This window comes from Rhineura floridana, chromosome 11 (assembly GCF_030035675.1).
Source record: "Rhineura floridana isolate rRhiFlo1 chromosome 11, rRhiFlo1.hap2, whole genome shotgun sequence".
Classification (NCBI taxonomy): Eukaryota; Metazoa; Chordata; class Lepidosauria; order Squamata; family Rhineuridae; genus Rhineura; species Rhineura floridana.
Window position 1 is genome coordinate 43,719,042 of NC_084490.1, and position 24,395 is coordinate 43,743,436.

General features: G+C 43.8%; 1 protein-coding gene across 4 annotated transcripts in view; it reads left to right on the forward strand.

The window, feature by feature from the left end:
- The window catches only part of CALCOCO2 (calcium binding and coiled-coil domain 2), a 43,563-nt gene that overhangs the window by 10,922 nt on the left and 8,246 nt on the right, over nucleotides 1–24,395 (forward strand). For all 4 annotated transcript variants that reach the window (XM_061590580.1, XM_061590579.1, XM_061590578.1 and 1 more), the window contains 9 exons: nucleotides 2,475–2,674; nucleotides 3,458–3,560; nucleotides 4,272–4,405; nucleotides 9,176–9,301; nucleotides 10,693–10,830; nucleotides 11,063–11,190; nucleotides 12,777–12,867; nucleotides 19,661–19,747; nucleotides 21,187–21,310. In XM_061590580.1, coding sequence (XP_061446564.1) covers nucleotides 2,483–2,674; nucleotides 3,458–3,560; nucleotides 4,272–4,405; nucleotides 9,176–9,301; nucleotides 10,693–10,830; nucleotides 11,063–11,190; nucleotides 12,777–12,867; nucleotides 19,661–19,747; nucleotides 21,187–21,310 — 1,123 coding nt within the window. In that variant the 5' untranslated portion in view covers nucleotides 2,475–2,482. The remainder of the gene's footprint in view (nucleotides 1–2,474; nucleotides 2,675–3,457; nucleotides 3,561–4,271; nucleotides 4,406–9,175; nucleotides 9,302–10,692; nucleotides 10,831–11,062; nucleotides 11,191–12,776; nucleotides 12,868–19,660; nucleotides 19,748–21,186; nucleotides 21,311–24,395) is intronic.

Consider the following 24,395-nt stretch of genomic DNA (forward strand, 5'->3'; position numbering starts at 1 on the left):
ATGAATGTGCTTGATCTGGAATGTCATCTTTGTTGGAGCTGTGAGTTTTGGGTAAAGTGATCGGGAGGATCTAATAATTCCTAAGCAGAAAACTACTCCATCCAAAGCTGCTTTTATTTTCTTTCCATAAACCTTACTTTAAAAACCTTTTCCCCCATTTAAAGGTAAAAGCAATGTTCTTTGCATGGATCTGTAATGTTCAACTTGAGTGTTCTGAAATCCACCTCCCACCCGCAGCCCTCTCTCCCCCCCTTCTACATATTTAAATGTCGGTGTCATCAAGACCTGCTTGGCATGATTGTGGCTCAAGCCAGCAGAGCATAAAAAACTAATTGCATGTGTTCTGCTGCTGGCAGTCCCATCGACGACCTCTTTCCATCACCCCAAGTGCCCTCTCTCTCTGTTATCTGGAGCAGTCGTGTCCCACTGCTATGAGGATCAGCCAGGGAGCTCGTGCTTCTGGTTTCCTGGAATTGGGATAGTTTTGGAATGGCTGGCAAGCTGTCTGGACAGAGCGCGCCTCCCCTCTGGTGACTGGCCAGGGTCTGATCAGGTTGCTCCTGGGGCATCAGAGAAAAGCTTTGTGTTTTGTTTTCCTTTGCACCTACAGAATTGGCTTGAGACAGAAGTAGTCAACGTGGTGCCCTCCAGTTGGACAGTGGTCAGGGAAGATGGGAGTCTGAACCTAACAACATCTGGAGGGCACCCCGTTGGCTCCTCCTGGCCTGAGATGGGATGTTGCCTGATGTGTACCAGAGGCACCTCCTTCCCACTAATAAACGCAAGAGGTTCTGCAACATTTTGCTTGGGTGTGCGAAGGGCGGACTTTTCAAATTGCAGCTTAGCTGTCCACTGGCTTAATTTGTGCCTTCAAAACTTCCCACTCCTCAGGTGGCAATGCCGCTTAGAGTAGGAAAGCATCCCTATTGGGGGGGGGACAGTTGTGCCTGCGTTCTTTCCATGCTGCTTCTTGCTCCTCTTTCTTCTGTGTGACTGCAAGTGTAGTCATTGTTTTTTTGTTCCCTGTTTTGGGTCGTGCCCCTTAACTGACTCCCCACCTAATTTTATATACTTTGCTAATCTCAGGGTTTCCCTAGGTATGCCAATACCTACCTCTAGTGGTGCTGTTTTGGTTAAATGTATTGGCACTCACTCCTGAAGTCAGGAAACAGAGGGAACAAGTGGAACCTGCATCAAAATGTGGCAGTGTGCGGAGGCAATCGGCCTTGACTTTTCCCAAGACACTCCATTCCATTTCTTTCTGTTTCTCATTATTTCCTCTCCTGACTATTCAGCATTCAGTGCCCCCTGAGCATGCTCAGTCTTTATTGGACTGTTTGGGGTAATTTGGTCCCCTGTGATTTCCCCCTCCCCCAAGATTTTTGTATTTTCTGCAAACCTTGGGGGTTCCATTAAGCATGCTCCCTCTTGTGTGCAAGTGGCGCCGTTTTAGTCATATATGGAGTGGCACTTGGAGAATTGAGTTTGCAGTTAGTACAGAGGAAGGATGGGATGTAATCCACAAGGACATTCTCCTGTACAAGCCCAACTGAAAAAAATCTCAGTGGATTATTCACTATGGGTCTGATTTGCCTGTTTCCACTTTGTTGCCTTTGATGATGCCTAAAATTTGCTGCCTGGCAACTTTCTCACCTGGTCTTATGTGTTACAACAGTGGCATGGTTGCCTTTTCTTTGGCTGTACCCTGTAGTGGAACTGGTGAATAATGTGGGCAGTTCCCATATTGGTGCCACTGTTAGAAGGTGTGGTATGGACTTTGGACTTGTTGGGACTGCAGACAGCCGTGTTCAAATACAAACCTGAAAGCTGATTTATGGAGGAGGAACAGAATTAATTTCTTTAGAAAAAAAATTAAAGAATAGGGGTGTGTCTATACATGTATACACACACATAAAATTGAAATTATAGAACAATATTTTAATAAAGCAAAATGATTATATGGATAAATGTTGTCCTGAAACTTGTCATTCCATAATATAATAAATAGTACAATTGTTCTAAAAATCTGTTTGTTTGTTTGTTGCTTGTTCTTCTATAGTGCCAATTTGGCCATTATTACAATAATCCAGATTTTTTCAAACCATTCTGAAGCTAAAGATGCCATTCCCCCCCCCCAAGCTTTAACTTTTTAAACTATGCTGCTGGGGCTCTCTTACACACATTTGTGTGCAAACATGTAGTTGTACCCTTACGGGAAAGAGGATGAGGTTTGGGAGGCCATGTTTTCCTAGTGTAGAATTAACATTCTCTTTCCCTGCCCTGTAATATCTCCATTGCTGCTGTGCTCAATGCTGGCAAAATTCCCCTAGTACCATGAAGATCTTGTCGTTGGATACAATTGACATGACATCCTGAGGTCAAAATTAGCAGTGGTCACTTTTAATTGTCCCTGTTTTTCTTTTTCCTCCCCCACCCACCCCCATTTCTGTTTGTTTGCCTTTGTCCTTTCACAGAATCCAGTATGGAAGCTGTGTCATGTAATAACTCAGATGAACCTCCCACTTCTGCCATCCTGTTGGACAACCGCATCTTCAATCAGGTCATCTTTACAAATATAGAGAAATACTATGTCCCTGGAGCAGATATAACTTGCCATTATAACCTTTCTCAGCATATCACACCACGCAAGAAGGACTGGGTGGGCATATTCAGGGTAAGTTTGTGTGGTGAAGACAGCCACCTTTTGTGGTGCAACATGGACATTGGAATTGGCTTATCATAAATGATAATGTTTTGCTCTATAACAGAGCAGTCAAAATGGGGTTATAAAAGCTTCAGAAGATATACTGTTCTCAGGAAAGAGTTGGGCCAGAAAGCTCAGGAGTCTGTGAGGACTGGGAAGAAGAAGAATGGCTGAGGGGAGGGGTTATGCTCAGTTTGAGAGCCCTATCTTGAGGTCAGGAAAGTACTTTGCACTGGAAGAGCCTAGACTTGGATGGTAGCATAAGTACTTTTCTCCCTTTTTTGCTGTTAATAAATTTAAGTGTGTGTGTGAAAGAGTGTTTCCCTTTCTAGAAGCCGGGATGATGCATTTCTTGGAGCCATTTGCAAGTGTGTACATTCCAAATTTATTATCAGCTTTGTACCATTTTAACTGTTACGGCTTCACCCAAAGAATCGTAGGAATTATAATCTGGTGGGGGTGCAGTGAATTCTTTTGTTAGAGATCCCTTGTCCTCCTAACAGAAAGAGGGAGAAGAGTCTTATTATTAAACTGGTTTAAGGTGCGTCCTTACTATCTTCATTTGGCCTTTCTTCTTCTTAGTAGACACATATGGTGCTGTAAATCTGCCACGTAAATATGTCCCTTGTCCTAGAAAGGCTGCTTTAGTGCATTGGATTAGAGCATGAATAGGACAATCTGTTACACTTTCGCTACTGCTCAGCCTCCTCCTAAATTAATTGAAGGATCCCACACAACCTTTTGCTGTTTCAGGTGGGGTGGAAGACAGCTCGCGAATACTACACATTTGTGTGGGCGCCTTTGCCAAGCAACCCCGACAGTGGTGAGGACGAACTTCAGGAGGTGCTCTTTAAAGGTCAGTGGCAGGAAAGGGAGGGCTTGTGTGGTGGAACATGCTGATATGTACTTACTGATATAAGCATAATTGCATGCTGAAATCTCAACTTCAGTGCAGTAGCCAGGATGGGCTGTTGACATCGGTGCCTCTGTGGTCACTTAAAAAAGAACTTGGTACCAAGTTACTGTGTGTTAAAGGCTTTTGTGTATGTGTGTGGCAAAATGAAGCATTGGCCAGTCATGAGATGTTAAACAGTCTCCGACACCATCTGCCTCTGGCGCTCCTTGTCGTCCTTCACTGTCACCCGCAGGGAACAAAAAGTGTGACTTCACCCAGTGCCAGCAGAGTCAAGAGTGTTGCACTGGCATTCTTGCTTTGTTCCTCGAGGATGGGCCATCGCTCAGTTGCAGAGCGCATCTTTTGCATGCAGGCGATTCCAGGGTCAATCCCAGGCATCTCCAGCTAAAAAAAGGATCATATGGCACAGGGCTAGAGAAACTGTGGCCCACCAGGTGTTGCTGGACTTTCACCAGCCCCAGCCAGCATGGCCGATGATCAGGGATGATGGGAGTCATAGTCCAACACCTTCTGGAGGGCCGCAGGTTTCCCAGCCTTAAGATAGCAGGTGATGGGAAAAGCCTCTCTGCCTGAGAGTGTGGAGAGTCACAGCCAAATTCACTTTGCATGCTTGAGAGGCTAGAGATGAAGTGTGGGTTTTGTTTCTTCTAGCCTACTATCTGCCAAAGGATGACGAATATTACCAGTTTTGTTATGTGGACCAAGATGGCCTTGTCCGTGGAGCCAGTGTCCCTTTCCAGTTCCATGTAGAGGCTGAGGACGACATGTTGGTAGTTACTACGCAGGTTTGTTTGCTTCCTTATGCCTCGCACTATATAGCAGTTTATTTGAGACATTTGTGAGCCTGTGCCAGTCTATGATCGCTCCTTATTTGTTCCTTTCTGTCTCTGTGACCTTCCCATGTGTGGTCTGAGGAGGATGCATAACTGTATGCTGAATTATAATGGCTCACAACATGCCGTGTGGTGTGCTAGCTCATTTTCAGAGTGCGAAAAGGAGTGCACAGTATTATCCTAAAGGAGAGATCTGTGCACCTGCAGTAATCTTTGGCCCAGTTCACACTAGTGAATATATCCATATATGCAGCTTGGTAGTAAGAGCACATGCTTTGCATGCAAAATGCAAAAAAGGCCAGCATAATGTAGTGGTTAAGAGGATTGGTGTAGGGCCTGGGAGACCAAAGTTCAAATCCTGACTATGCCGTGAAGCTTGCTGGATAACCTTCGACCAGTCACAGCCTCTCAGCCGAAACTACCTCACAGGGTTGTTGTGAGGATAAAATGGGGAGAGAGAGAACCATGTATGACACCTTGAGCTCCTTGGAGGAAAGATGGGATATAAATGTAATCAATCAATCAATAATAAAAGGTCCCAGGTTGACACCTCCAGGTAGGGCTAGGGTGGGAAAGAACTCCTTCCCGTCTCTGAAAACCTGGAGGGCTGCTGCTGGTCAGTGTAGACAATACTGAGCTAGATGGACCAAGGGTCCAACATGTTACAAGGCAGCTTCCTTTGTTCCTGTGCAGCTGTGTGGAAAAACACTGTTAGGACCAGTCAGTACTGTATATGCTTGTTGTGTTTTTTTAACAAGTTGCCATAAAGCCACCTCAGGCATAAGAGAGATGAGATAGAAATGTTTTTAAAACCAAGCCTGAAGCTACTTTTTTGTGATCATAGTTGCTGGGGAATGAGAATGCCCTGGCACTTCTAACAGCTTTTAAAAGTATGCTTTTAAGAAGAGAATGGTGCATTTTGTACCATCTAGCCGTTGACTACTGGGGTCATAGAATGCTGACAGCAAGATGCCCGACATTTATTTGAGGCTGTCCTTGCTACGTTTCTGCTGTCTGCTTTTTATAGGGTGGCTTGCTTTAAGCTTCTCCACCCCCACCCTCATAAAAAGAAAGGAATGTCTTGGCACTGAGTCTGAATGAGGAAGAATTCCATCCCGGAGATGTCTTCATCTCAACAGTTTCAACAACTGGCACATGTGCTTCCAACAGATGTTAAGAGTGCTCAGAATAATGCCTAAGAATGTGGTGCAGCAAGTGGGAAATGATGGCAGATGAAGGCTGGCTGACAAACTAGCTGGAGGACAATGAGATACCATACATTTTGTGTTCTGTAGTATGTATAATATAGATGAGCCAATAGTAGTCAAAGCAAACTAGTGAGTTGAACATGAAGTGCTGTGTAAAGAGATTATATCGGAGACTATATAGATAGCAAGCACCCTTGTGAAAGTGGTCATAGATATGCACCTCCAAGATATGTGGCTTTTAGTTGATGGAGGTTAAAATTGCAAGTAATTAATGCAGGCTAGTCAGCCTACAGTATTATTAAAAGGGAATTCAGCAGTAGAGAAAGCAGAAAAGAAGCAGGGTGGAAATGCAATCTTGCTTTGTATCCTATTGTGGCTATTCTTTGTCTTTTATCATTTATGCCAGGCTGCCAATGTATGTGGCATTTCAAGAAGTAGCATCAACAAAAGGTGCTACCCCAGAGAGCTTGCGGTCTTTGAAGATGACCAAGTGGATAAATGGGGGGAGGGGTTTGAATAGGTATAAATTTATTTTCTTTTATTTATTTGCTGTATTAATAGCCTGCTTTTCATTCCATAATATAAATCCCAGAGCAGGGAACAAATAAATATAAACTAAATATAAATTAAACAATTGTATAAACAGGTGCAGTAAACAAATTAACCATTCTATAGGCAGACATTCTTATATATAATCCTGTGTACTCATGCTTTATTTTGGATAAGGGTGAGGACTAAGGGGTTAAGGCAAAGGTTTTATGGAAGAAGTGGGATCTGAAAGAAGTTGCAACCGAGAGAGGTGGCACCACAAGAGAAGTACTTTCCCCAGGCAGGCCTGGGAAAGATGGAGTTCCTGGCAGAATGGGAAAATTTGGTGGAGGCATTTAAGAGACCAAGAACCCTTCTGGGCTAAGGGCAGTAGCGTAGTGTCAAATTCAGAAGCGTAGGGTCCCTTCATGATAGTCACAGCCACACTGCCTTCTAAGATTATGCAGCCTTCTAAAATGATAGAATAATCTGGCCAGGCTTGAATACTGCGTTCTGTTTCTCTGTCACTGTCACCATTTGACTGTCCTTTTTCACTGTGTGTGAGATATTGCTTGAATCACTACATTCGTTGTCTACACATTTATCTCCTGTTGCTACCAAACTGCTTATGTAGATGGGATGCTGTTATCATGATTCACTGTCTCTTCTTCTGCAATTACAAAATTCTCACTTTCCACAACTTGTCTTGGCTTTTTGAACCAATAAAAGCTTGCTTGCAATTGACACTCATTGGGACTCTTCTTAGTGGCTAACAAACTTCCTTTTCATGTTGCTTGGCTTGCAGGATGCTGGAAATAGAGGGTCACTGCTGGGATCTGGCTCCCAGAAAAGTAAGGGGTCTGAGACCCCTGGGACCCCGGACAGCTACACCCCTGGCTAAGGGTGGTGGACTCAAAGAAACAAAGCTTTCTGACACTGTATTATGACAAATGCCACATACGATTGTGCAAAGATCAAATTTTGCTCATGCATCATCTCTTCAACTGGCCAAGTTTTAAGAAGGAGCCCTCGGAGCACATCTGCTCACAGCATCAAGTGCCTTGACTTAATCAAAGCCTTTGACACTGTGAGCAGCTGTGATCTCTGGAGGGTCATTTTTCAGTCCTCCTTATGTCACACAGTGACTTGCCAAAGAGTGATATCCAGACGCATGTGCTGTTTCATCTGTTGACCACCTTTTTTAAAAAAGGAAAAAGAAAAAAGCCTGGCTGTGGTCCTCTTGCTTTTGCTATGTTAATCTTTTAGCTGCGCAGTTAAGACTAGGATGGCCACTTATGCATCATGCATCACCACAAAAGAAAATACAGTTTTCCATAAAATTTGCAAATGCTCATTTATAGATTTGCATTTGTATATATGAATTTGCATTTGGATTTTTATATATGTATAGATGCAAATTTAGAAATAATTATTGTACTTTAAATATAGATACAGTATATCTTGCTGTAGTGGCGAACGTTGTGACCTGTGTGCCTGCTCAGTGCGCTGTCCAGGTGCTGCCTGTTGATGGGCAACTTCAAAGCCCCCATTCTTCCTTTGTAGTTTTTTTATCTTTAATAAACCAGACTGCAAATAGATGGCTTCTTCAAAGAGAGGGCTTATGTTATGTTATGTTATTTATTGCATTTATAATCCCCTTTCTTTCATCATGGAACCCAAGGCAGCATACATGTGGTTTCAGGCAATCTCCCATCCAGGCACTAACCAGACCCACACCTGCTTAGTTCCAGCAAGGTGGTGGCCTTGTGTGCCTTTAGACCAGCCTTTCCCAACCAGTGTGCCTCCAGATGTTGTTGGACCACAATTCCCATCTTTCCTGACCATTGGCAATGCTGGCTGAGGCTGATGGGAGTTGTGGTCCAACAACATCTGGAGGCACACTGGTTGGGAAAGGCTGCTTTAGATCATAGCCTGGGACCAGGCAATGTGATGCTATTATGTGATGCTAAATATGTCATTGGGAAGGGCTGTAGTTCAGTGGTAGAGCATCTGCTTTACCTGCAGAAGGTCCAAGGTTCAACCCGTGGTATCTCCAGGTAGGGCTAGGAAAGACTCCCTGTCTAACATCCTGGAGATCTGCTGCCAGTCAGTGTAGACAATACTGAGCTAGGTGGACCAATGGTCTGACTTAATAGACGGTAGCTTCCTATGTTCCTATTAGAAACCACATCAGTTTTTAAAAAATTAAATAGCAGGTATGGTATATGCATGCATGCGTTACTTTCTTCGGGACTGCAACACTGTTAGAAGTCCTCCTCCCACCCAGGGTTCTTAGCCATATTGGAGGGGAAGGTTTTCATTAGAATTACAGCTGAAGAAAGAAGGGTGAAACCTTACCTCCTAAAACAGGGGTGGGGAACTTTTTCAGCCTGAGGGCTGCATTCCCTTTTGGGCAACAGCCAGTGGTGGGCGGGGGCAGAGGCAAAAACAGACAGGGCAACAAATGTAAATGTTTGCCTTTGTACAGTAGACTAGTTACCACACCCTGGTACACCCCTCTCTCTCCTCCACCCAGGCAAGCAAGAGGCGTGATCAGAGTTCAAGGACACATGCCACCCAGGCAAAACAGGGCCAGTGAGGAATGTGGCTTGGGGAGAGTCTGGAGGGCCACATTTGGCCCTTGGCCCTGAGGCTCCTCACTCTTTTCCTAAAACTACCCCTGCTCTCACACCTGCTATTCAAGCTTTTTCAGGCGTGACTTGGCTTCTAATGATGTGTTTAGCATCATGTCACGTTTAGCCCTAAGGGATTGTTGCGCTTAGCGTCTGGGGAGGAGGAACGCCATTGGAAGGACCCACTCTACTTCTTTTTGCACTGTTGGCTCCTTGCAATACTTCCCTGCAAATTCATTATGATCATGGCGAGAGTAGGCACATATTCTTGTTCTACTGTATTAGCTTTGTCATTTCTATGTTTTCTGTATCGAATCACATGGGGGAAAACCAATTATGCTCTTCTTTGCCAGGGGGAAGTGGAGGAGATTGAACAACAAAACACAGCCTTGCTTCAGGAAAACCAGAAACTGAAGGAAAACCTTGTAAGTCTCCAGAAGCAGAATGAGGACCTACAGGAGAAACTCAAGGCAGCAGAGGTAGGAAACCCAAAAGCCTAGGTCAGGGATGGGGAATCTTTTTCCGTCTGAGGGTCGAATTCCCTTCTGGGCAGCCTTCCAAGGGCCACATACCAGTGGTGGATGGGGCCAGAGGTAAAAGTGGGTGGAGCAATTGTGGGGAAGGAATAACGTTTTGCATGTCAAAGGTACCAGGTTCAATCCCTGGACTAGGATTGGGAAAGATTCGTGCCCGAGACCCTACAAAGCCCCTGCAGTCAGTGTAAACCAAGGATGGAAACCTGTGGCCCCCAACATTCTTGGACTCAAGACTGAAGCCCATTGACTTCACTAGGTCTACTCTGTGTATGACTTAAGTCGGTTGCATCCCAAAGTATGTAGAACTCTCACAAAAACTTGGTGAATAAGCAGAAGCATTTGTTTAAGTCAAAGCACATGAGCATGGGCAAGAATAGGGGTCGGTCTACCCATGAGGTCAAATTTATTTTTGCCTCTGGCCCTGCAAGTTCTTAAAAATGTAAATTGTGTCAGCTTGGTGTAGTGATTAATAGAATCAGAGCAGGGATGGAAGGAGAATGTAACCCTTTCCTCCCCTGATCTAATCCTGAGCAAAAATCCTTCTCAGAAGTTAGTATTTTCTTTGGGGGAAATCCACTGTTGGCACCCTTTCCTTCCTTTCCTGCAGAAGAGAGACTTCGTTAGGACTGGAGCAGGGAGGAAAGGGTTAAATCTCACCAACATGCCTGCTCTTTATTCCATTATCACTGCCCCCCCCAAAGCTGGTGCAATTTTCATTTTTTAAAACATGCATGGTTAGATGCTATTTATTTATTAGATTTCTTACCTGCCCTTTACCGCAAGGTCCCAGGGTGAGTTACAACCATGAGATATTCATTTATAAAACAGTTACAACCATAAAAGAAGAAATGGGTTAAGAAACACACAATTCCATATATAAAACAATTCTTATGTAAAACAGTTAAAAATAGTTCCAATACAGGTGCAGGCTGGGATAAGGATCTCCACTGAAAAGGCTTGTTGAAAGAGGAAGGTCTTGAGTAAGTGCCAAAAAAACAACCAAGATGGCACCTGCCTAATTTGTAAGGGGAAGGAATTCCAAAGGGCAAATGCCACCATACTAAACGTCCAATTCCTATAGTGAACGAAATACACCTCCTGATAAGATGGTATCTGCAGGAGTCCTCTCCTGCAGAGTGCAGTGATCGATTGGGCATGTAAGGGGTGAGGCTATCTTTAAGCATTTAGCATCAACTGTAGCTTGGCTATTGTTGTAGAAAAAGCAGATTTCTTCATTTCTTGGGACTGCAGTTGCAACCTTATAGATGTTCAGACTCTTGCTTTATTTTTTTACAATATATGTTCTTCCTTCCCCACCCCATGTGTGTGTCCAGGAGAAAGCAAAGCAGCTTGAGGATGAAGTCCATTTGCTGCAGACTGGGACCATGGAGCTTCAGAGAGCTCAGAACCTTCAGGCTTTAGAGATGGCTGAAGTTACAGAGAATAACATGAAACTGCAAAAGGAAAATGAGGTAAGCATATAGAGGCCAGTTGAGTCGGAGATATTAATCCACAGAGGGCAGGTTAAAATACCATTTGAATCTTGAGGAGGCAAGGTTCACATTCTGACATGGCTGATTGGATGGTGGGAGTTTATGTATTTGTATTTCTGCAAATGCCAAGTACATTTGGTTTTCATATGACTCATAACAAATTGAGTAATTCTGATTCTCCTGTTCTAACTTCTTGCCCGTCACTCTTCAGGATCTGCAAAGGAACTTGGATACTTTAAGGAGCAGCAATGAAAAACTCAATTTAGAAGTGAATCTTCTCAAAAAGAAATTTGCACCTCTGGAAAGGCAGAACAGCTCCATTGAAACAGAATTGTCCGAGTGAGTGCATGCCTCATATTTTTGTAGTGTGTGGTGTTCAATGACTATAGTCTTACAGTTCCAGAATCAGAAGGAGTTCTATTCTCAAGTATTTTATTGTTAGTTTATTTTTCTAACACCATCAGGATGCATTGTACTTTGTGACATCTCTGCCCCAAGGAGGGCCCTGAAATGTTAACATGGAGGGAAGAGTAGGCGGGGGAAGAATATGCATGTGTTTAAGCTATACGTCAGGGATAAAGAACCTTTTCTGATTGGCTGTCTAGATCGTTACCTCCCCACCCCTGCCAGGACAATGTTGACACATGGGTGGGGTCTGCCCATTTGTCAATCACCTGACATCAGTATGACATCAGATGATGCTGTGCTTTGAAGCCTTGATTGTCAAGTTTTCAAAGAGCAGTGTGGAGCTGTTTGAAAGGCCTCTTGCAAGCAGCCCTGTGCTGCTCTTTAAACCTCCAAAAACTGGAGGTTCAAAGAAGAGCAAAGGGCTGGTGGCAGAAGAGCTTTCAAGCAGCCCCATACTGAACATCCAGTTTTCAGAGGTTCCATTCCATTGAATGGAAACTGCTTTCCTCCTCCTGAAGTGAGGCATGCTACCACTGCCCATTATGGGTGCGGGGAGCGTAGTTTGCTCTAGCAGAGGAACTCTTGGGAGCTCACTTTTAAGCTCTTGATTCTTCTTTTGAAAGCCCACCCTTACCTGCCCAACACCTCATGACAGGTCAGAACTCACAGGCCAAATGGGGAAGCCTGGTGGGCCACGATTGGCTTGCAGGCCAGAGCTTCCCCACCCCTACTATACAGAGAGGCTTAGCTACAGCAGCGTATGGGGACTAAGAAGTTAAGGCAGATGGTTCATTGGGGGAATATGGGGCTTAAGGGAAGGTTTAGAGCTCTTAACAAGAGGGATCTGCAATAAAATGTTGCAGTGTGGGGTGCTGCTGTTCAGGATTCCAGCCACTCTATTCCATTTCCCCATGCACCCTGCCTAACAGTCAGTGTACTGTGACCACTGCTTCTCCCTCCTTGGGCTGTTTTAGTTTTTTATTTCTCCTTTATTTTTTTTGCACTTCTGCAGACATCGAGATTTTCCCAAGCCTGTTGATGCCTCCCTATTGTGCATGGGTGAGGTTGTTTTGACTACTTAAGCAATGGCACTCAAGGCCTGAATGCTAGCTATATAGGGAATGATTGAGATTTGGAATTCTCATCTCTGGGTCCCATGTTATTTTAGTAAGGTGACTTAGCAAAACAAGCAACTGGAAGCCATTTAGGATCCCCAGAACCTCATGTTTCTGTGTAAGGAGAGATTAGCAGGACAGTGGTCAATGTTTAGGCTCTGCAGCCTTACTTGCAACACAACATAAACGTTAGAGTCAGAAAGCCAGGACGCTGACTCCTTTGCAGGGTCTTGAAAGCTTAAAGCAACACTATTTTAAACCTGCAGGAGGACAAACGGAGACTTTCAGGGATTCTAAGAGTGCAGGCGTGGGTGGCTTTGAGCAGGCACAGAAGTGATATATCGGGGGGGGATCTGGGCATCCAACTGCAAGAAGTCATCCACTATGTCTGTTCCCGAACAGAGTCAAGGAGCAGAATAAAAAGGTGTTGTCTGAAAAGGAAGAGCTGGAAAAGAAGCTGAGAACCAGCCTGAGTTGTGTGGATCAACTTCAGGTGGGCAACTCTTGGATCTTCCCTTGGGGTTTATAAGCTGTCAGCTGTTGGGGGGTGAGGCAGCTGAGCAATGCAGTGTACTTCCTTCAAGTTGATTCCGACTTATGGCGCTCCTATGAACAGGGTTTTCATGGTAAGCAGTATTCAGAGGTGGTTTACCATTGCCTTCCTCTGAGGCTGAGAGGCAGTGGCTGGCCCAAGGTCACCCAGTGAGCTTCATGGCTGTGTGGGGATTCGAACCCTGGTCTCCCAGGTTGTAGTCCAACACCTTAACCACTATACCACACTGGCAGCTGAGAAGGCTTCTTAAAAACCCAGTGGTCTTTTGGAGAACAGGAAATGAAATTGTGCTTTAATGTGTGCCCTCAGTTACTTTACTTATGGTTGATCTCATTCACACATCAAGGCTATTCCACCCAACAACATAGATTAAAGGTGGAGAACCTGTAGCCTTCCAGATGTTGGACTATTACTTCTGTCATTCCTGACCATTGGCCATGCTGACTGAGGCTGATGGGAGCTGGGAGTCCAATAACATCTGGAGAGCAGGTTCTCCACCCCTGAGACAGATTATATAAATATTTATCACTAATGTTAGAATGGGGGGACTCCCTCTGCCACCAGATTCTCCCTATCTGAATAGTACACTGCATGCTGGAATACTGATTTTTCCTAGAGTAGGAGCTTTTATTGATTTATTTAGAGCATTTGTACCCTGCTCTTCAGCTAGAATGGCTCCCAGGGCAGCTTACATGCAAGACAGTTCCTGCCCAGAGGCTTCTAATCTAAAAGACACAACACACAAGGAAAAAGGGACAGAGAGGGAAAAGGAAAAAAGCAAGCTCAGGCACCAATACTTAAATAGTTGTTATTATGACCAGCTGGAATAGCAACAGTTCAGGGGCCCGAGGTGCCTGATGGGGTTGGTCTTTCAGGTGATCTGATTGAATTTTCTTCCACTGAGGCAATCTGTTGGCATGGCTGCTACCAGGTGACAGTTAGGGGAGAAGAGGCCTTATGGAGCTGATCTTTCAGTGAAGATGATGATAGTAATGTGGTGTCGGGACCAGAATACCTGATGGAACGCCTCTCCCGACATGAACTCACCAGTACACTACGCTCAACATCAAAGGTCCTCTTCTGGGTGCCTACTCCGAGGGATGCTTGGAGGTTGGCAACAAGGGAGAGGGCTTTCTCAGTGGTGGCCCCCAACTTATGGAATGATTTGTCTGACGAGGTGTGCGTGGCGCCAACAGTGTTATCTTTTTGACACTAGGTCAAGACTTTCCTCTTCTCCCGGGCATTTTAGCATGTGTTTATAAAGTGGGTTATTTTTAAGTATTTTAAAATTTGTATATTTGTATATTTGTTTTTAACACTTTTAATTGTTGTAAACTGCCCAGAGAGCTTTGGCTATGGGGCGGTATACAAATGTAATTAATAATAACAACAAATAATAACAACAAACAACAACAACTTTTCCAGTCAAAGTAATTTTGGCACAGGGCTAGGTGGACCGATGATCTGATTAGTATATAAGGCAGGTTCCTATGTTTATGTGTTCATAAGCTTATCACTTTTTAATGAGAAGATAATGGCAGACAAACATCTCTGACACTCATTTTGCTTGCTGATACCAGTCTTCCCCTTTGGTGTGCAGTTACAGAGGATAAATGAATATGTTCTAAGGCAGCCTTTTCCAATCTGGTACCTTGATGATGTTTTGAACTACAGCTCCTGTCATCCCCAGCCAGTGTAGTCAATGGTTGGGGATGATGGGAGTTGTTGTCTTAAAAAACATCTAAAGTGCATCTAAGCCAATGACCATTGCTACACCACCTGTTCTATTTATGTAATACTGAGAGCACCTTTAAATAATGCCATTTCTCTCTTTATATTTTCATAAAAGAGCAGGATTATTTTAGGCATCTGTGGGTGGTAGATATGGAAGTTACAGATAGGGATTCTTTGGGGAAAGTTTGTTTTATTTATTTATTGCATTTATATCCCAACCTTTGTCCATGTGGCATATTTAGCTCTTTTTCCTGTCCACCCCACCTACCACCTGTGAGCTAGGTTAGGCTAAGAGAGTGTACAGTAATACCTCATTTAACGAAGTAGATGCATTCCTGGATATTACTCTTCAACAGAACCTTTGGTACCAGAGATAGGATTAACATGGAAAGAATAGGGATAGGTTCCTACACCACAAAAAAAGAAGAGCAGTTTAATATATTTCAGCAAACTTTTTATTCAAAACTAACAATACACATGTCTGAAATGAAACAACCAGTTCAGGTAAGCCTTGCATACAGACCACTTTGAAAGTGTCTTCCAAAATGTATCCAGGGATGCCTGCCTTGCCTTTTTTCTTTTATCATGTAGCATCTTGCTATAGTAATCTAAAGCTGAGTGCAGTTCTCCTCTCTGTACACTCAAACAGGCAGGCAAGGGGCAGCTACCACCCTGTGCTTGGTCTCTCTCTCTGCCATCCTCCCCTAAAATCGAGCAGATGTGTGGGTGGTAAACAGTGCTTCCAGGGCACTGTATACTGTGGAGGCACCTGCGCCACCTGGCAACGAGCTCCATTCCAGCCATGCGTGAGAGAGCTGCCTGCAATCCAGTAGACAAGGAGCCACATTCTGACTAGGTGAAAGTGTGCACCCCCCTCACGCCCCCTGCACCCAAAATATACTTTCTTAAAAGGATCTTCTTTCCTGGAGGATTTGTTAACTGAGGTATTACTGTATTTGACCTAAGGCCACCCAGTGAGCTTCATAGCCGAACAGGGGTTTGAACTCTGATTCCTCATCTGGCACTCTAATCACTACACCACAGTGAAGCAATTGAATAGTTGATCCTGTATACCAGAGGTGGGAACCTCCATCCCATGGGCCAGATTTGGCCTACCAACCCTCCCTATTTGGCTAATGAGACCATTTTCACTAAACTACATCCACCTGCCCAGCATCTGGAGTCATGTGTAACATCAGGTGTAGGGGTGGTATAGATGCAGCTACTTTATCTGCGAAAAGCAGGATTGAACCCCCTGTGCATCAGCTGATTGTGTGTGGGCTCAATCCTGCTTGGTTCAGGTGTATGAATGAGTTCTCCACAGGGAATTCGATTGCACACCTGAACACAGCAGAAAGCTGTGTTGAACCCCACCCACTCATCAGCTGAATGGGCGGAGAATTCAATCATGCTTGGTGATTATCTCCCTGTCCCTGCCCCACAGGCCAACTTTGAGAGGTGAGTGGGACCACACACCTGTCAATCATCTGATGTCATTGTGCTGCCAGATGATTGACTCCTAGGAAAATGTCAAAGTTGCCCTGGGGGTGGGGGGAAGATAAAGATCTGGCCCACCAGGTCCAAAAGATTCCCCATCCCCGCAGTATGCTCTCTCTGTTAGAAGCTTATTTCTGTAGTTTAACATTATAAAGGACAGGGAAGTAACAGCCCATCTAGAAGTGCTCAGAGCATTCTGTGAAAGTTTTGCCCATAGTTAGTGTTGTAGAAATGTTGTGTAGAAAACGGTAAGAAAGAAAACAAATGTATTAATTTATGGTCCACCAACCACAAATAAAAAGTTACAGGCTGTAGAATTTATAAGATAACTAAAAGAGAAAAAATCAGAAAGCAATTATAGACGGGCCAAGAGAAATTGAAATGTTTAGAAATTTTAAAACTTGACTATTCATTAAAAAAAATAGAGCCCCCCAATAAAATGATCAGCAGAGACTTTAAAGATTGTCCTGGGCTCAACAGACCCTAGAGAAAATGTGGGTTAATGTATAGATTTCAGGACGGTGGCCATGGAAATTGGAATTCACTAATGAGTCTGTAACAACTCACCTGCTGAGTCAACTAGCCCTTAAAATGGATGGCGCTGCACAGTTTTATCTGGTAAAGTGAATGATTAAAGGTCTTATTTATTTAGTTGCATTTCTAAACCGCCCTATAGCTAGCAGCTCCCAGGGCGGTGTACAACATGATAAAACCACAATATTTAAAATACAGCAAGTGTGTATTGCGCAAACAATATAAAACATTATATAAACAAAGTAAAAAAAAAACTAGAAATAAAATAAATAAGATTAAAAAGCATAAAATACATTAAAATGCCTGGGTGAAGAGGTGGGTTTTTACCTGGCGCCGGAAAGATGACAGGGAAGGCGCCAGGTGTATCTCATCTGGGAGGGCATTCCATAATTCGGGGGCCACCACCGAAAAGGCCCTAGATCTTGTTACTGTTCTCCGGGCCTCTGTATGGGTTGGGACCCGGAGAAGGGCCTTAGACGTCGAGCGGAGTGAACGGGTAGGAACATAGCGAGAGAGGCGTTCCATCAGATATTGCGGTCCAGTGCCGTTAAGGGCTTTATAGGTAAGGACCAACACTTTGAATCTGGTCCGGAAACATATTGGAAGCCAGTGTAGTTGGGCCAGAATAGGTGTTATGTGGTCGAATTTCTTCGTCCCAGTAAGAACTCTGGCCGCAGCATTCTGCACTAGCTGAAGTTTCCGAATCGTTTTCAAAGGTAACCCTATGTAGAGAGCATTACAGTAATCCAATCTAGAGGTTACCAGAGCGTGAATAACTGAGGCTAGGCTCTCCCTGTCCAGATAGGGTCGTAGTTGGGCTACCAGCCGAAGCTGGTAGAACGCATTTCGTGCCACCGAGGCTACCTGAGCCTCAAGTGACAGAAGCGGATCTAATAAGATCCCCAAACTACGGACCTGTTCCTTTAGGGGGAGTGTAACCCCATCTAGGGCAGGTCTGACATCAGCCATCTGAGCAGAGGGCCCCCCAACCAACAGCATCTCAGTCTTGTCAGGATTGAGTTTTAGTTTGTTCGCTCTCATCCAGTCCATTATCGCGGCCAGGCAGCGGTTCAGTACAGCAACAGCCTCACCTGAAGAAGATGAAAAGGAGAAATACAGCTGCGTATCATCAGCATTTTGCTGGAAACGCACCCCATAACTCCTGATGACCTCACCCAGCGGCTTCATATAGATATTAAAAAGCATGGGGGACAGAACTGAGCCCTGCGGGACCCCATACTGGAGCACCCAGGGACTCGAGTAGTGATCCCCAAGCATCACCTTCTGGAGACGATTCCCAAGATAGGAGCACAGCCACCGCCAAGCAGTGCCTCCAACTCCTAAATCCGCGAGTCGCCCCAGAAGGATACCATGGTCGATGGTATCAAAAGCCGCCGAGAGATCAAGGAGAACCAACAGAGTTACACTCCCTCTGTCTTTCTCCCGACAGAGGTCATCATACAGGGCGACCAAGGCTGTTTCTGTACCAAACCCCGGCCGAAAGCCGGATTGAAATGGATCCAGATAATCAGTTTCATCCAAGAGAGCCTGGAGTTGGCGAGCGACCACGCGCTCTAGAACCTTGTCTTGAAAGAGTTTCAGACTTCTTCAGGAGGAAGCAGCACGTTTTGAGGCTGACTATTAAGAGTTAGCAGGACGGGAAGTGGTTTACCCTCTGAAGTGTAATCTTATGATCATCCGTTGTCAGGTCTCCAAACTATGGATTTAGATTTACACAGAGATAACTTACAGTGCAATACCATGCATGTCTACCCAGAAGTAAGTTCAATGAGGTTTACTCCCAGGAAAATGGGTATAAGATTGCACCTTTAATCTGAACATCCTTAATGCATACTACTACTCTTCCATGAGAGTTAGTATGGTGAAGTGCAGAAGTGGAAAACCTCAGGCCCAGGGGCTGAGTCAGGCCCTCCAGGCCTCTATCTGGCCCATGGAAAGACCCTCCCCAGGTCACATCCTCTTCCCAAGCCACACACACTGCACCGGCTCTACTTTGCACCCTCCTCAGATGTTTTTGCCTGGCTGGGATATGTCCTTGAACTCTGAAAATGCGTCTTGCTCGCCTCTTGCTTGCCATCTTTATTATCTTTTGGGCACCTACTGAAGACCTTCCTCTTTCAACAAGCCTTTTAAGTAGAGACCTCATTCCAGTCTGCGTCTGTGCTGGAATTGCTTTTGAATATGTTTTTAAACCTTTTAAAAAAATGTTTTGTTTTAATATATTTTAAAGTCTGTTTTTATGACATTTTAAAGTGTTTTTAGTGTTTTTGTTTGCCACCCTGGGCTCCTACTGGGAAGAAGGGTGGGAGATAGATAGATAGATAGATAGATAGATAGATAGATAGATAGATAGATAGATAGATAGATAGATAGATGATAGATGATAGATGATAGATGATAGATGATAGATGATAGATGATAGATGATAGATGATAGATGATAGATGATAGATGATAGATGATAGATGATAGATAGATAGATAGATAGATAGATAGATAGATAGATAGATAGATGGAGGATAGAGAAGGCAGTGTGAGCATGGGTAGAAACTAGCCTACTCTTTAAAGGGAACATTTATGTATGTTTCTTAGCCGACTTTTGTCTCTGGCCTCACCCACCACTGGCATGTAGCCCCTGGAAGGTCGCCCAGAAGGGAATGTGGCCCTTGGGCTGAAAAAAGGTTCCCACTTTCTGCGTAGCAGTTAGTTGGACATAGAGTGGTGAGGACCAGTTTAAATTCCCCATCAGTTAGGAGACTGGTTGCTGACTTTGGGATAGTCGCTGCCTCTCAGCTTAGTTTACCTTATAGGGTGGTTGTAAGGATAAAATGAAGGGGTAAGAGCTCCTCCAAGGAAGAGGGGATGCGAATGATAGATGACGGCGTATAAATACTCTTGATAGCTTTCAGCATTTTGCCTCCTAATTGCAAATCGCTCTCTTTCCTCAGCAAAATTTGGAGAAGAAACTGGAGGAGAAAACACTTTCACTTCAGACCCTGCAGAAGGAAAAGGATGAAATCGAAAAGGAGAATCAGGTGCAACTTTGGTTAAGTGGAGATGGAGAAAGAGCACATCTCTGTTTTCTGGGCGGAATGCTCAAGTGCAGTGAAAAGAAATGTATATTCTTTTAAGACAGAGGTAGCCACCCTAAAGCTCCAGAGATTGTTGGACTCCAATTCCCATCAGCCCCAGCTAGCATGCCCAGTGGGAAGGGATTATGGGTGCTGGAGTCCAAAAAAACCTAGAGGGCACCACATTGCCTGTTCCTGGCTTAAGGTCAACAACCAGGGAGGGCTATTGCCTTCATGCCCTGCTTGTGTGTCTCCTAGAGGCATCTGGTTGGATGTTGTGTGAAACAGGCTGCTGGAATAAACAGATCTTCAGTCTGATCCAGCAAGACTGTTCTTATGGAGTATTGGCAATATCTGTAAGAGGTCACTGGGAAAGCAAATTCATGAGGATTTAAAGCCCTTGAAGACAGGCTTGTCAGGAACTGCTCACCTGGTTACTTTTGGCAAGTGAAAACAACAAAGAGTCATGTGGCATCTGAAAGTGTAACAAATTTATTACGGCATAAGCTTTCATGGACTATAGTCCACTTCGTAACATGTACAATTACAGCGGACTGTAATCCAGGAAATTTTAGGCCAAAATAAATGTTCTAATCTTTATGGTGCCACAAGACTCTTAGTTATTTTTGTTGCAAGAGTCTAACAAGGCCACCCCTGTGGAAATTGTAGCAAGTAAGAATTGCTTCCAGGCAACCAACCAAAGCAAGGAGGTTTTCATAAACTGGAAGAGGGTTGGTTCTTTGAAACGTTCTATTTGTTGCAAAGAACGAATATGTAAGTATGGACAGGTTGGCCAGTAAGAAAGTGGTTTGATATGCTAGTAACTTTTTTTGTGGCCTTATTTCCAAAGCTGCCTTGAAGGACACTGAATGGCCAGAGACACCATCAATAAGTTTGTGATAATACAGCAAAGTCCACAGCCTGGATCTCCTGCCTGATGCTATTCCTCTTTCTCCCTGCCCCTACCACTTATTCATTGCTGGCTCCTGCCTCCCACCATGACCACACTTTGTTCCTTCATGCTTCGACAGAAACATCATACACTCAACTGCCCAATCAAAAGTTTTGTAGCCAGTCCCCTTCCTGTGGATTGGTATGGATTGTCCAGCACTGTAAAACAAATCAGGAGATAGGAAAGAAACAGGTTTTCTTTCATACAGGGGTAAAGAACCTGTGCCTTTCTAGATATTGCTGGACTACAAATCCTATTGGCCTGCCTCTGACCATTAGCTATGCTGGCTGGGGATGATGGGAGTTGGAGTCCAACAAGATCTAAAGGACCACAGGTTTGCCAATGCTTTGCTTCTGTATTTCAAATGCAAAAAACAGCTTCAGATCTAGCTACTTGCAAGCCATAGGTTCACATGATACTAACTTTTCATTCTACCATTTTTCTTTTGTAGAGATTAAGGCGGGAGAATGAGGAACTGATGGCACACCTTCCTGAAATTATAGATAATATACCAGATGGGGTCCTAACCCAGTCACCAGAAAATCCAGTCCTTGTGTATGGGAATCCATATTCTGGTGAGTACATTAGAACATCCAGTTAGAAGGATCATGCTGGAGGCAAAGAAGCATGCATTTGTGTCCTAATGCCCACAAGTAGAAGGCTCCAGATTCAATCCCTGGTATCTCCAGGTAGGTCTAGGAAAGACTTCACTCTAAAAGCTCTGGATAGCCACTGGCAGTCAGTGTAGAGAATTCTGACCCAGATGGACCCACCGTCTGACTTGGAATAAAACAGCCTCTTGGTATCATTCTTCTATTTTTTTCTTGATCTTAATTATGATCAAACTGATTCTCTCCCCGCCCACATACAAACTTGTTTTTCTCCACCCATTTCCCTGAATTCAATCTAATCATCTGTCCTTCAGCCAAGGACAGTGTGCTTGCTTGCATACTTGTTTATTACTCTTTTTAACTTTTCTTCCTCAGAGGCAATTCTCCCCCTAAACCTACAGCTTTCACTTCTATGTAGTTTTTCCCTAAAAGTTGGTTCTTTCTGTCGGTGTACTTGTTCTTATTCCAAATGTTTGTCAGGGCCAAGCTATGCATTATGATGTGGAACATCTCTAACTGATCTCCCAACATGGGTTTGAAAAACCTGAAATGCAAGGGGTTGCCAATACTTTATCTCGTAAGCTACAAGTATTATGTTTTAACTCTTAAAACATGCCTTTCTCTTTATTGTGTTCTGATTTCAACCTCCCCTCCGCTTGGCTCCTCGTCCCTTATTGCAAAATCCCTTTTCTGTCCCTTATTTTCCTGGAATGTCATGCCTAACCTCAGAGAATTGTAGGCCCAAGGGCAGGGACTGTGTCTACTTGTTCTTTATGCAGTACTTAGTGCTTGTTCTAGGTGCTTAATGATATTTAAAATTAATTAGACTGATGTACTGCTCCTTTGCCTGTGTAGGAAGGAACAATGTGGGAGGCACACAATGAACTTTGGTGCAGGAAAATAGTACTAGAATGGCTGTTAGAAGACCCATTAATTTCTCTCCTGCACATTACCTTTGTCTGAAATACCCTGTGGTCCTTCACATGGTCTTGTGGAAATAGTTTTGTCCATCAAAATTAACTTTGCAAGGAAATATACATTGCCATCTTTTGTCCATCTCTACTGCTTGACCTACCTGTGCAGCTATGTATTGCAACTCTGGAAACTTTGTTCAGTAGATTGCAATAGCAATATATAGGAAGCAGCCTTCTACTGAATCAGACCATTGGCCCATTCAACCCCGTATTGGCTGCACTTACTGACAGCAGCTGTCCAGGGTCTCACACAGGAGTCTCTTTCTTAGCCCAATTGGAGATCCTGGGGATTGAACCTGGGAACTTCTGCATGCAAAATAAGTAGCTCAGTGATAGAGTGCAACCCTTCCCTATAGGAACTATAAGGTAGAGATCTAAATAAGCATGGAGAAGCACAGAAAAAAATCTCCTTGAAAATTCCTTGCACTGGATGTGTATTATCTGAAGAATATTTTCAATGATGCACTGCACAACTGAAAAAAAATGGACAAAATCGTTACCATACTCATTTTGATGAGGCACTTGGCTAACCTGTCCTGGTTTTCTTTGGATTCCCTTTTGTGTGCCCATTATAACTCACAACAGCGTAAAATGCTGCCTTAGTATTCAAGATATCTGAGCTGTTATACTCAGGTTCTGCTTGCAGGCTTCCCATAGGCATCTGATTGGCCACCAAGAATAGGGTGTTGGACTAGGTGGGCCACTGGCCTGATCCAGCAGGGCTGCTCTTATGTTCTTATACCATTACATAGCAAGCAACCTTTTACTTCTAAAACTTCATCCTGGTTGACTGTTAAACATGCTACTTACACAATGGATAACTGCACTCTTTTTTTTCTCTATAGAAAGGGCAGTGCAGTGCTCATTGTTATAGCTGTTCACTAGACTTGTTGTTGTTATGTGCCTCCAAGTCGACTACGACTTATGGCAGCCCTATGAATCAGTGACCTCCAAGAGCATCTGTCATGAACCACCCTGTTCAGATCTTGTAAGTTCAGGTCTGTGGCTTCCTTTATGGAATCAATCCATCTCGTGTTTGGCCTTCCTCTTTTTCTACTTCCTTCTGTTTTTCCAAGCATTATTATCTTTTCTAGTGAATCATGTCTTCTCATTATGTGTCCAAAGTATGATAACCTCAGTTTCATCATTTTAGCTTCTAGTGATAGTTCTGGTTTAATTTGTTCTAACACCCAATTATTTGTCTTTTTTGCAGTCCATGGTATCCACAAAGCTCTTCTCCAACACCACATTTCAGATGAGTTTATTTTTCTCTTCTCTGCTTTTTTCACTGTCCAACTTTCACATCCATGCATAGAGATTGGAAATACCATGGTATGAATTATCCTGACTTTAGTGTTCAGTGATACATCTTTACATTTGAGGACCTTTTCTAGTTCTCTCACAGCTGCCCTCCCCAGTCCTAGCCTTCTTCTGATTTCTTGACTATTGTCTCCATTTTGGTTAATGATTGTGCCAAGGTATTGATAATCCTTGACAAGTTCAATGTCCTCATTGTCAACTGTAAAATTACTTAAATCTTCTGTTGTCATTACTTTAGTCTTTTTGACGTTCAGCTGTAGTCCTGCTTTTGTGCTTTCTTCTTTAACTTTCATCAGCATTCGTTTCAAATCATTACTGGTTTCTGCTAGTAGTATGGTATCATCTGCATAATCTTAAATTATTGATATTTCTCCCTCCAATTTTCACACCTCCTCCTTCTTGGTCCAATCCTGCTTTCCGTATGATATGTTCTGCGTATAGATTAAATAAATAGGGTGATAAAATACACCCGTCTCACACCCTTTCCGATGGGGAACCAATTGGTTTCTCCATATTCTGTCCTTACAGTAACCTCTTGTGCAGAGTATAAGTTGCGCATCAGGACAATCAGATGCTGTAGCACCCTCATTTCTTTTAAAGCATTCCATAGTTTTTCATGATCTACACTTTGCTGTAATCTATAAAGCACAGGGTGATTTTCTTCTGAAATTCCTTGGTCCGTTCCATTATCCAATGTATGTTTGCGATATGATCTCTGATACCTCTTCCCTTTCTAAATCCAGCTTGGACGTCTG